Source organism: Phyllosticta citriasiana, assembly GCF_038021145.1.
Source record: "Phyllosticta citriasiana strain CBS 120426 chromosome Unknown IWZ02scaffold_22, whole genome shotgun sequence".
Classification (NCBI taxonomy): Eukaryota; Fungi; Ascomycota; class Dothideomycetes; order Botryosphaeriales; family Phyllostictaceae; genus Phyllosticta; species Phyllosticta citriasiana.
Window position 1 is genome coordinate 19678 of NW_027117299.1, and position 13887 is coordinate 33564.

Below are 13887 nucleotides of genomic sequence, written 5' to 3' on the forward strand. Positions count from 1 at the left end.
CGACGACCGAGGGAGCAAAAAATTGGTCGAAGAAGATACAAAAGAGTTCAGCTTGATTCTGCTGCGACATTTGGAAGTTGTGCGCAATTGGCCGCTTTGGCTGCCGAAAGCATGGACCTCAATCGGGTAGTGCACGTGCGTGGTGTCATCTTAGGCTGTCATCACCTTCACACGCCCGCCTCGCCGCCGTCTCACGCCACCAGCTGCCAATTGGCATTGACAGGGGCGACGCATGACCCGAATCTGGAAACCTCACCGAAAAGCCGTCGGCCGACGTCACGCTGGGCTTCCTCTGCACCATGCATGTGGAGTATAGAACCCATCTCACGCCTGAGCCTCTCCGCTGATTTGCTCATTCGAACGCCGCTCTTGACCTTATCTGAGCGTTCTTTTTTGAAGGGCCTCAGCATGTTCTCCTGGAGGCTCGACGCATCGGCCATGCTTTGCTTCTTGTCTGCCGCACTCCTATCGCAATCTTTGAAGACTTGAGCAGTTTCCAACATTTTTTCGGCTCAGCAACTACTTGGCTTGGAGCATACATGGAATACTCTCGGACAGGCCCGCGATGCTCGCCCCGAAACCGCCGCGCGTGTACTTTCTGTTCTCATCCAAATATTTGGTCATTGGTTCGATCTAGTCGCCTTTACATCATTGTCGTCAAATAGAGTCTTTGCCCGCAGAATGTGACTACCCTCTGGCGGATGCGGAGCCATTGATCCTGCCCTGCGTATGGCTGGTTGGGGGTTTGCTCTGCGTTGACGGGCGATAAGGCTTTCAAGAGCGCAAATGGTCGACCAGCGACATCAAGCAAGCCATGGTCCGCCATGGACACGACACGGGCGCGGCCAGCAGCAGTGACAGCGGCCCTGGGTACGAAATGACCCATGCGATTGTTGACCTTGATTCCACGCGCGAGATGTGACACGGTCCTCTGCCATGGCCAAGCGTATCCCGGTTTGTCCCTCGATAATGTGAATATCACACTTTCCTCCACGAAACGAACACAGGGTCAGGATCATCTTTGCAGCCATCCAATGAACAAGCAGACGAGAAAACCAGGGACTACGTCCAAGACTTCGCCGATCGAGTGTGTCCCTCACATGACAGCCCACCATTCAGATGTTGGGATAATGAATGCCTCAGCTGAGAAACGCCGCGTCAATCAAGTAATCAAGTACATGTTTCGCGCTGGTGGAATAGGTGGTACAGCAACTTTGCCTCTTTCTCCTCTACCACCCACGCCTCCCTCTCGAGCTGCCTTGGTCTAAGCCGCCTTGCTGCCACAATCATCTGGGCGCTCATTTGCCCACACTGCAGGGGCAAGCGACCGCAGCGCGTCGCTACCATTCCCCACCCACATCTTTTTACTCGCTCCGCACAGCACCGCGTGTCCACATCTTCTGCCGTGGCTTGACCGGTCTCCACCGCTTCGCTGTTATCGACCAGCGCCCATCCTCCTTTCCGTCGATTCAAGCACCTCTCAAGCCACCATTCCTGCCAATGGTTGCTTGTCTGTTGAGTTTTTGTCGACAATTCTTGAAGAGAAAGCGGCAACCGTCGACACAGCGCGGCCGAAATCTTCCTCGGCAACTCTGCTACGATTCCCCTACGCTCCATCTCTGTCTTCTCCACTTCCCCACGCAATCACCGGCTTTTCCATGGCGCGCGTTGATTGATCCATCCGTTGCGATTTTCCTGCTGAGGTGAACGCACCACTCAGGCGCATAGCTTTGCGCAGGTTTCGGAGTCAAGATACGTTTTGGCTTGGCTCATCAAGCGGCGCAATCTGCTGCTCCTGCGTTCACCCTTGGTTTCAACATCGGCTTGGGAAAAGAAACACGGGCCTGGTCTAGCTGCGCGGATGGAATCAACCGTTCCAATATCTTGCTGGAAATCGGGGGAGACGTGCCTCAGTCTCTACACATGCAAGACGAGGGTTGCTTTTGGACGCATGGAGGCATCGATGCTCGGATGCAAGACGAGATAAAGTCGCCAGCTGCCCTTTAACATTAATTCATGCCAATCACTCCTCCGCTCCCCTCGTCTTCATTCTCTTCTCTTTGCTTCCTTCTTCCCTCGACTTTGCCATTCCCACGAAATGTCGCAGAGTCACGAGGTTGCCAGCAATATTACTCCCGTTGTGCTCGGGCTCATTCAAACTAGATCAAGGCCACGGTGGGGTCGCCAGCGCACCGCTGGCTCGTCAATGGCAAACATGCTGGTCTTCTCGTCACGAGATTCAGCGGCGCTCACGTTGGTGGCTAGAGTGGCAAAGAAAACATGCTGCCGACGCACTTTCCGTTGCCACAGCACGTCTTCGTTCATGTTTGCCGTCTGACTTGGAGCTTTGGGACTTTGCTCTTTCGAATGTTCCCCTCGAGCCAATCTTTTCGACGGGATGGATGAGATACGAAGTACAGGCAAATGCGCAGTCCAATGTAATTTGCCAAAGCAGACTCCGCACCACTGACTGGCCTGTTCTGTCAGAAGTGTCTCGCAAGGCCACGCAGTCGACGCCCTCACTCCTGCTTTCGCTCCCAGATTAGGCTTGCCAGCAAAAGCAGAAGACTGAGGATGCATAGACTTTGCAAACCCAACGTTGCCGCCACTTGTCACTCGCACATCAATCAAGTTCCCTTACCTCCAAGCGCGCCCGGCTTCGTCAGTCTCCTGCTCGACGTCATACTGCGAACCCACCCACAGTGTGCTTGCCTCGCCAAACTCGATGGCACGTCAACCACGTCTAACTCCCACTTCGGCACTCCAGTCCAGTCACCGTGCGAGTTCGAGTCCGGCTATGCCGCAGTGGCTGTAACTGTGTGGTTAGCTTGCTCAGAATTTTCTTCAGAGAACCCTGCTTAAGATTCATCACTGCGCAATTGCAAGGACTCAACCTCAATCGGCAGCTTACGCATATATTGGGCAAGTAGGAGGAGTATGTGGACCAACCGGGCCCGGCGCAAAACCTCTGAAAATGCGGGTAGGCGCAAGCTCAATTGTGCCGCGCCGCCCACAAATCATTCGCATAAGAGGACGGCTGTCCAGTTTGGTGGGCTTCGCGAAGCTGGGATTGGGCTTTGTGCTGTGGTCGCCATGCCCCTCAGCATGTCAGATACCTGTCCCGGCAGTGCTATTGCGCTTGATACTCCAGCCAAAACTGCGTCGCGCGCTGTACCTCATTCCGAGCAAGGTTAGCAAGCATCCAAGGCCTCGACTTGTTCCGGCCCAGTGGCATTACTTCCACTGCCAAAAAGCTTCGTGGACTCGTCGTGATACCCACGAAGCGGCACAAGCCTTGTCTTACAAACTCTTCCCTTCATCACGTCTCAAGCACTTCAAAGCTGAACAGGATTGACTATTGCGACAAATCTCATGCACGCCGACGCTCCCTTTCTGTCCCAGTTGTATCGAACAGGTCTATCCGCAACGGCTACATTGAGCTAGACTGAACACCCTCCCGTCCCCATCGCCGCCCGCCGGTGAGCCTCTTCGCTGCATGCGCACCCTTCTCGATGTCCCTGGACCCGGTCGCAACGAAAGGAACAACTTTGAGCTGCGTCTGCCGAGCGGCACGATGGCTCTGCTAACTCGTAGGTCAGGCTCCGTGCGATTCGTTGCTCGCGCGAATCTCGCTTTTGGTCTTAGAGCTACACAATATTGCTGCTGATAGGCTGGATCACCAATTTCTCCGGCACGGTATCCTCATCCGACGACGCTGGTAGAGAGGTGGTGTCCGTGTTGCGCGGCTGTAATCCAGGCATTTCCCCGACGGCGATCCAACGGACGACCTTGCCTTTCTTCCAAACCTAGCCGCGGCTGGCCATTTCAACTCATCACCCTAGCAAAGATGTTCCCGAGTCAGCTGCCTCGACTAGTTTTTCGACGCAGGATTTAATCTGCTTGCACCAAGCTCGAATTCATGCCACAAGGCAGCCGCCTGCTGGAGGGCTTCATCGCTGGATTCATCAGCCTGGCGCGAGGCGTCTGATCCTTTTGCCCCTTTTCTCTTGCGTCACAACCCTACAATCGGATCTATTGACTGTCTCGATAAGCCGGCGATTCTCTGGGGCACTTTGCATCAGGATTCTCGAGGGCGATGCAAAGGTACGAGTATCTTGCCTGTGATTGCAGTTCTGCAACTTCCTGCAGCCCTTGTGCAGAACCCCACGCTCCGGCTTTTTTTCTGGCCCGCTTTTCACAGCGCACCTCAAGATGCCATATTCACTCTTCGATCCACGCGCTGCTGTTGAAGACTGGGCTGTCTTGTACGTATGGCACCGGATACCCGCCGTCTCTTGTCAACCTTTCCCTCTACTTCAGCAGGCCTCGTGTCTCGAATCGCCTGCGCAATGCAGCAACGCGACGTCTGTCCTTTCCAAGTAAGGCGGTTGCCGCGGCGCAATCTTCTTTGAAGCGGACCGCGCTACCTAACGCGCAAAGAAAGCAGCGCCATCACGAGCGAAATTAAGGGCGCTGTCGTAAAAGGCGAATCTGTCGTCACTGTTGCCGCGTCAGGAGCTAGCAGCGAGCCAGAGCCTTTTTCGACGCCTACTAGGCCCTGAATTACGCCATGTGGACCTGTAGTGTGTATCTGATCCTGCTCGTGGCTCTCTGTACAAGACTGGCATTCTTCCTGGTGCGAAGGGTGCACATTCATCGAAGTCGCCCGCCCGTTTCCCAAGCCGCAACTCAATCTTCGCTCTGCGCTACGCTTAGACTTATCCTGCGCTTAGCATCCGTTGTCGCTCAAGACGGCGCGCCCTACGAGGGAGCAAGCAGACTCGCATGCTACGTCACCGAGGGGTGGCATGATTCTGAAAGGATTGATGAGCTTCGCGGCAAGCGAGCGTCGTCTCAAGCGTCGAGATTACCGCCGTCAAAATGAGCAATGAGATACATGCTGGGTGAGGACGCCTGTCAAGAGGGCCGTGTGCAGGAGTGCGACGGCGAAGGCGGCGGCGTTCGCTACGAGCGACGTCCCGGCATCTGCCTGGAAGTTGTTTGTGATGCCGCACGCGCCTTAGGAGAACAATGTCGCGAACATCTGGGCAAGGAAGCAATCCTCTTCCCCACGCCGTCTTGGGCCCACCTCATTGCCAAAGGAGAGCGAGCTCCTACGCCCACGTCGCCCGAACGTTTGCAGCGTCCATGGGTCCACCGATTCTCGCTCTCGCACAGCCACGTAGCCGTACCTCAACAATGTAAAGATCTCTCTACCCGCCTGCCTGCGAACAAGCTATCCCGAGAGACGCTCCAAGCAGACTGAACTTGCCCGGCCTGCATGATTCAAAACAATCTTCAGGACATTGAGGTCGCTGAAGCGAAGCCGCCGACTCTGTCCTGTCTTACCCTGCCCGTAAATGTCTTGCTTTGCCTTGCTTTTCCTTGCCTCGCCTTGCCTCGTGATTCGCGGACAGATCGTCAACGCACCGTTTTCTGTCGACTTTGATGCGCTGCCATGAAAGTTGGTTGACTGATGAACTGCTTAAAAACTGACACTTCTTCCTAATCCCATGATCCTCCTTCGCACCGCTGCATAAAAGACCGATTGCGCGATTAGACACCTTAACGCGCATCATCCATGTTAGGAGATCAAGATGTAGACACGCGAGTTGACTCCTTTCTCACAGTAATGATTAGTCGTAGTGAGCTAGTCTCACGACGGTGGGATTGAAGTACTAATCTAAGCGAGTGTGTGCGGAGAATCGGCACTTTAAGCCCGACGCTTCAACCGTAGGATCCATCCGAGGATGTAAACGGTTAGAAACCGTGATAATCCATAATAACGCTGCTAGCTAGTAGCTTTAAATAGTCTATTAAGACTTTATAGTTAGTTTATTTATTATTTTTAGGGTCTAAAGGGTATTAATATCTTAAAGGTAGCTAGGATATATATAGTACTTTTCTACTATTAGGCTTACATCGCTTTAACGTTTAATATACGTAGTAGTAATAGATAAAGTCTATATAACGGACTAAGAAGGCGTTTTTATATAAGATAAATTATAGATTCTTTTCTCCTACCTTCTTCTATTAGATACGCCTACTAAGATAGACTATAATATATACTACGATTTAACTACTATACTACGTTATTATATAAAAGTAATAGCCTACTAGATCCTTAGTATTAGATAGTCTCTTTTCTTAGAAGCGTTAGCTATAATAGATAGAAAGTATTCTTTCTTCTAGTAAGGTACTTTTAGTAGTCTTAGTCTTATTAGATTTCTTTCTAAGCTACTTTTACCGTACTTCTTTTATAGTTATACTACTACTATAGCGTGCCTATTAAAGTAGAGATGAAAGTTTTATTAATTTCGTTAATCTATTTATTAATCTAAATCTAGTATTAAGATTTTAGCCTAATTTAGGTTTTCTAGGTAGCTATAGTAAAGGTAGAGTAGCTTATAATAGAGAAACTTAACGTCTACTATCTATTAAGGTAGTAGAATAACGCTATTTTTAATATATTAGGTTAAAGTCTACCCTTCTTAAGTAATTACTATAATACTAATAGTATACTTCTAAAGAAGTAGCGTAGATACGTTAGCTTTAGACTACTAAGTAATATAGTATAGCGGCTATATAATATAGTCCTATAGGTCTAGTCTATATAGTCTCCTTAAAGTAGTATTAGGAAGTTAGTTAGAAGGACTATAGGTAGTAAAAAATAGTAAGCCTTATCCTAACTCTAGCTTACCTATTTTACTAGAAGGTTAGTTATATTACCTAATTTTAGAGGACTTCTAGGCTTCTTCTAGCTTTAGTAGTTAATAGAAGACTAAATTAAGGCCTCTCTAGAACTATTTATATAGTTATAGTAAGCCTCTTAGGAATACTAGGTAGTTATAGCTTAGAGATATATAGGTAAAAGAGATAGGTAGTATACTATTATACTATTTATAAGTAACTTAATATTAATTATTATACTTATTATTATTATTCTCTAAATAGTATTAAATTAGAATTAAGCTACATCTTATCTTCTAAACTAATACTACTATAAATAGCTAAGAACGGATTTAAAAGTTAATAACTCTTTACTATTAGAGTTCTTTTCTTCTTAATAGTCTTACCTCTATACCTAGAAGGCCTACTAAGAGTACTTTAAAATAATACTATAATCTTTCTTCTAGTATATAATTCTAATAGTAGTAATAAAGCTACTACTATATCCCTTAAGACTATATATAGGCTTACTCTAAACTAGTATTAGCTACTACTATACTATACTCTTTCTAGACCTAATTCTAGGTTAATAAATAGACTTTTAAATTCTAGAGGGTACTAAGTTAAAGATAGTAATTTTTTTCTTATTTCTTTATATATTTTTAAGCCTAGATTATAGAAGTTATAGTACTACTAAAGCTATATCTAGTTAGACTAGAGTATTTAAAGTTACTCTAGAGTAAAGCTAAATACTCTAGACTAACTATAAATACTCTAGAAAAAATTTAGCTAGATAATAACTATAATATAAACTATAAGGAGATTAATAGGTTATAAGATTTAGTACTATAGGGAGTTAAATTAAGGGTAAATAATAATAATATATTTAGTATAGATATTAGATAAAACCTTAGTTTATTAGGTTTTATCTCTTAGGGCGTTTATATATCCTTACTAATATATATAGCCCTCTTTAGGTCCTAGTACGGCCCCCTTTAGGTCCTAGTTAGAGTTCTCTAGGCCCTACCTTAGTTATAGTATTATACTATCCCCCCCTCTAAAAGGGCTATTCTTAGACTATTAGTAAGTAGCCGTCTTAGGGATGCTAAGTAGTATAGAGTTAAGTAGTAGTATTATCTATTAGGTTATTATATTATCCGGCCTAAGGGTATAGTTATACTATTAGGCATGTTCTAGCCTATAATTAGCGTTATTATAGCCCTAAGCATTATTATATAGTAATAGGGTTTTCTTTATTTAAGCCTATAGAGTTATCTACTTTATTATTAGCCTTATAGCTTATATATAAGCGCCTAGGTATTAGCTTATAGATACGGAGTTAGTAGCTAGTAGTATATAAATAGGGTTACTTATCTTACCTACTATCTATCTTTTTTAACTATTACCTTTATATAACTCTTACTATAGCCCCCCCCCCCGTCTTACGTATAATAAGGTTCGTAGCTACCTAGTTTATTTCTAGTCTTAGCTACTATTAGATCGCCCTACTTATACGTAATATATTTACTACTAGTCTAGGGTGCTACTAGATAACCCTTTAGCCTCTATTATAAAGCTATAGACCTCTTCTTATAAGTATAAGGCGCCTAGTAGCTCTCCTAGGGGTAATACTAGCGCGTTATTATCTAGTAGTTACGAGCTATAGGCTTACTTATAGTAAGTTATTAGAGCTAATTTTCTAAATAGCTATAGCTAACTATTCTAGGAACCCTTTAATCGTTTAGGCCTAGATCTATATATTATTTATTAGTTATAAGGTACTAATAGGTAGGAGTAGTAAGTATATATACTATACTACTATAGCTAATTAGTATAAATAGGTATACTAATTAGGTACTACTTAGGCGTGTTACTAACTAGTTATTAGTAGATTAATAAGCATTTTTACTATATAGTTAACATTACGTATTACGGTTTCTAACTATTTATATTCTTAGATAGATCCTACGGTTAAAGTATTAGGCTTAAAGTATCGATTCTCTATATATACTTACTTAGATTAGTACTTTAATCCTACTATTATAAGACTAGCTTACTACGACTAATTATTACTATTAAAAAGGAGTTAACTTACATGCCTATATCTAAATCTCCTAATATTTAATTAGTCGTAAATAGTAGACCTTAGATAATAGAGTAGTAGTAGTAGTAAGATAATTAGGCCGCCTAATAGGCGGCCTTATAGTAGTAATAGGGGATACCCCTAAATAAGTAGGCCTACCTTATAGAATAGACGTACTAATAGTAGTAAGTACTTAAAGAATAATAGTAGGAAGCGCTTTACGCGTAATAGTAGACTTAGTAGCCTTACTACTAACCTACTACTAGTCTACTAAACTCTAACGTTATTTAGCTACTATAATAGTAGATAGCCTACTAGGCTAGTAAGAAGGAGTATAAGTACTAAGTAGGTAAACTAACTAAGATCTTACCTAAGATACCTATTTATAAGGGTAATAGGAACGGATTAGACGCGTAGATAGATATAGTTTATAATAAGATAAACCTAGACTATACTAACTACGCGCTAAAGACCTAGTTATTTACGGTCTAGGCTAAACTAGGCGGTAAAGCCGCTTACTAAATAACGCCTTAGTTTAAATAATATAGGGACGATCCTAATATAACCTTTAAGTAACTACTTACTTACCTAGAACTAATCTATAGCGATCCTTACTAAGTAGTAAACATATAACGCTAAATATACGCGTTATACTAGTAAGGAGTATTATTTTAGGAGTTTTTTACCGAGCTTAACTAAGTCTTATAGTTAGCTAGAGGCGATAAGTAGCTAGACTTAGCTAAGGTTAGCCTCCTTAAAAACGCGCTAAGTTATAAGTTATTAGCCTAGATAGTAGGTCTAGCCTTAGGAAGAGAATTATAGGAATAGTATATTACCTTACTTACTTAGATTAGTAACTCTATAGAGAGGCTTAGAGCTAATAATAGTAGCGCGCGTAATAGTAGTTATTAGGCTAATAGATAGTTCTATAGAGGTAAGTTAGTAGGTCTAGCTACTAGTAGCTCTATAACTAGATCGTAAGGACGGTTAAACTAAATAAGTACTACCTCTAAAACTATAGAATAGAAACCTACTAGTCCGGCCTACTTAGCCGTCTAACGCGCTAAGTAGGTATTAGACTTAGAGGTAAGCTAATAGCGTAAGTCTAAACTCTACCTACGTTATAGTAGTAATACCTACTTTATTAGTAAGTACCTATATAAGCCGGCTTATCCTCCCTAAGCTATAGTTATCTAACTATTACTAGAGGATAAGGTTAAAGATGCCCTAGAGTCTAAGTTAGAAAATAAGGAGCTCTAGCTATAGTTATAGTCTAGAGTAAAGTTACGAACTAGGGGGGGTTAAATTATAAGATAGTAGCCTATTAGTATAAGGCTAAGCGGTATATAAGGGGTAAATTCCTACTAGTATTAGCGCTAGTTAATTAAGCTTCTTATACTAGAGCTCTTATTAATTTAGGGAGTAAACTATATATAATAGTAACATCCTAGTTTATAATACGCATAAATCTCTTAACTTATAAGATTACGCCTATACTAATACTTAGGCTAAAGAGTTTAGAATAGTTAGTAAAGATAGTAATAGAGTTTACGTTAGACTTAGGAGGATACTTAAAAATAATCCTTACTTATATAGTACCCTAACTCCCTAATAGTATTAAGCTATTAATAGGAGTACTATAGCTCTACTAAGAGAGGGTCCTATTAGACCTATTAGCTAGGAACCTTATATTTAAGGATATTAGCCTAATAGTATAGAAGGAGGGAAGACTAAAGGTAAAAGACGGAATCTATTTTACTTAGGCCGTCTCTACCCTAGTATACTAACTACTTACTTAAACGGTAATAAAATAGTAGAAGGGGTATATATTTATAGTAAGCCTTACTAATATTAATAAGGCCTTAACGACTAAACTAGTTATTAGTAAAGAGGAGATCTACTACTAGCTACTAGAGTAGATTAGTAACGAGTACTTACTACTATTTAATAAGGCTCTTACGGACTTACTTCCCCCTAACTAACTAGGTATTAACTATAAGATTAAGCTAAATAAACTACCTAATAGTAAGGATCTAGATCTACCCTAGGGGCTACTTTACGGGATAAGCCGTAAAGAGCTACTAGTCTTATATAAGACGTTATATAAGCTCCTTAAGAAGAGGTTTATATACGTAAGTAGCTCTCTAGCCGCAGCTCTAGTACTCTTTATAAAAAAGCCTAGTAGAGGATTAAGGTTTTATTACGACTACTAAGCCCTTAATGCCCTAATAAGAAAGGATTATTATCTACTCCTACTAATTACTAAGATGCTAGCTTAAATTAGATAAGTATACTAGTTTACTAAACTAGATATAGTCTTAGTATTCTACTACGTTTATATTACTAAGGGAGATAAGTAGCTAACGGCCTTCTATACCTAGTTCGGATTATTTAAATAGATAGTAATACTATTTAGCCTTATAAATACTCCTAGTACCTTCTAATAATATATTAACTAGGTCTTAAGGGAGTTTCTAGATAATTACGCCTTAGCCTATATAGATAACGTTCTAATCTTTACTAAATAATCGCGTAAAGAGTACTATTACTAGGTTAAGATAGTAATAGACCGCCTACTTAAGGTAGGTCTCTATATTAATATTAGGAAATACGAGTTTAAGGTCTAGTTAATAAAGTATCTTAGCTATATTATTAAGGCTAGGTAGGAAGTATATATAGATCTATTAAAGGTTAAGGTAGTAAAGAACTAGACTAGGCTAACTACTATTAAGGCTATATAAGGATTCTTAGGTTTTACTAACTTCTACCGTTATTTTATTAGTAGATTCTTAGAGATTATAGAGCCTCTTATTAGACTTACGCGGAAGAATAAAGAGTTCTAATAGGATAATAAGACTAAGAGCGCGTTTAAGTAGTTAAAGTAGGCGTTTATAGAGGCGCCTATATTAATATAGTTTAATCTAGATAGGGAAATAGTATTAGTAACGGATTTATTAGACTATACTACTAGAGGAGTACTTTACTAACGCGATAACTAAGGCGTTCTTCGGCTAATAGCCTTCTACTTAAGAAAGAATAACGTCTATAAGGCGAATTATAAGATCTATAATAAAGAGCTCTTAGTAATTATTAAAGTATTAGATGAATAGGACTACCTATTAAGGAGTATTAGTAGCTTTACTATCTAGACGGACTATAAAAACCTAGAGTACTTTATAACTAGTAAGTAACTAAATAAGCGTTAGGTTTAGTAGGTAGAGAAGCTTAGTTATTATAACTTTATGATTACGTATATCCTAGGGAAAGATAACGCTTAACTAGACGTATTATTATAGAGAGAGTAAGACTTACCTACTAATATAGATAATAGCCGCCTAAAGTACTATTTTACGTAAGTACTTAAACTATTACCTACTAGTCTTATAATAATAAGAGTAGGCTAGAAGAAAGAACTAGTAGAAGAGAACGCTATATATATCTATCCTATTATGCTAGTAGATAATGAGATTAGGGGTAAGTAGATAACTAATATATAGAAGGAAGTAGTAGAAAAAGACGAAACCTACTAAGCTTTAAAGATAGTAGTACTAGGTAAGAGCTAGATATTACTAATAGAACTCTCTCTTAGTAAGATATTAATATCCGACCTTACTATAGATAATAGGGGTAATCTTTATTAGCGCGGTTAGTTATAGGTCCTAGATTCTAAACCTCTTTAGATAAGTATCCTTTAGATAATATATAACTCCCTAGAGGTAATCTACCCTAGTAATAATAAAATAGTATCCTAGCTCTACTACCTAAAGCTATTTTAGCTAAACTATAGCGCCTAGGTAAAGTAATTTAGACGTAATTACGACATCTATAGAGTAACTAAATTTTAGAGAGACTAGAAATAAGGACTACTCTAACTACTCCTAGTTCTAGACTAACCGTAGTAAGAGGTATCTATAGATTTTATAGGCCCTCTTATAATAAGTAAAGGAAATACCTATATATTAGTTATTATAGATAGGCTATTAAAAGGTATAATCCTAGAGCCCTACTACGATCTAATAGTAGAGGCTATAGTAATATTATTCTTATAGATATATTATTAGCGCTATAGGCTACCTAAAGCTATTATATTAGACCGTAGTCCTTAGTTTATAAGTCTCTTATAGGAGCGCGTTTATAAGCTATTAAAGATCTAATAGCGCCTCTCTACTAGTTACTATCCTAAGATAGATAGTTAAACTAAGAGGGTAAATATAGAGGTTAAATAGATACTAGCTATACTAGTTAACCGCGTATAAAATAATTAGGCTAACTACTTACTAGTTATTAAGTTTACGCTAAATAATAGAACCTTAGCTACTATAGGCCTTAGCCTATTCTTCTTATTATATAGCTATTATACTAACCCCTTATAGATAAGACTCTTAGAAAGCCCTTAGAGCGTTACTAACCCGTAAACACTAGTAGTACGTAGTAATACTATTATAGTAAAGATCTAAGAGGCTACTACCTAGGTAGAAAACGCGATAACCGCGGCCTAGATAGCCTAAGAGTAGTAAGTAAACTATTACTATAGCGCCTTACCTATATATAAGGTTAGAGATAAGGTCTAGTTAAGCCTTTATAACGTATCTATAGACTACCCCTCTTAGAAACTAGAATATAGGTTAGTAAAGTATACCGTAACGTAAGTTATTTTAAATAAGGCCTACTAGTTAGATATACTAGGTACTATCTATAATGTCTTTAATATAGACCTACTACGGCTAGCATTTAATAATACTCTACTAAGTTAGGTATATATAGACTACTAGCCGCCTACGGTTATTATTAATAGTAAGAGTAAGTAGGAGGTAGAATATATACTTAATAAGCGCTAGCGCTAAAATTATTAAGAGTTCTTAGTAAAGTAGACTAGGTATATAAGACTAATATAGGAGCTAGCGTCTACGTTTAAGGATATAGCCGCTATTAATAAGTTTAAGGCTAGATAGTAAGTATAAGTTAATAGTAAGGGGGCGTTATTAGACGATAAGTAAATAATAACGAACCCTAGTAGCGAAATATCTAACGAGCGTTAGTAATAGCTAAGTAAGCTACTAGTAGCGCCTCCTACTCTAAGGCGGCGTAGTACTAGACTTAGGTAAAAAGACTAACTAAATTAGAACTCTAGCTAA

At 40.9% G+C, this 13887-nt stretch overlaps 1 protein-coding gene across 1 annotated transcript; it reads left to right on the top strand.

Moving 5' to 3' along the window:
* The first annotated feature begins 4476 nt into the window (after positions 1–4476).
* On the top strand, positions 4477–5083 carry IWZ02DRAFT_156125 (uncharacterized protein). Its single transcript, XM_066761996.1, has one exon. It carries the CDS (start codon positions 4571–4573, stop codon positions 4883–4885), a length of 315 nt encoding a protein of 104 aa, XP_066617680.1. The 5' UTR covers positions 4477–4570; the 3' UTR covers positions 4886–5083.
* Positions 5084–13887: the final 8804 nt, after the last annotated feature.

Bases quoted from the DNA above. Each gene is read 5' to 3' on its own strand.
- IWZ02DRAFT_156125 (XM_066761996.1), top strand. From the start codon at position 4,571: ATGTGGACCTGTAGTGTGTATCTGATCCTGCTCGTGGCTCTCTGTACA.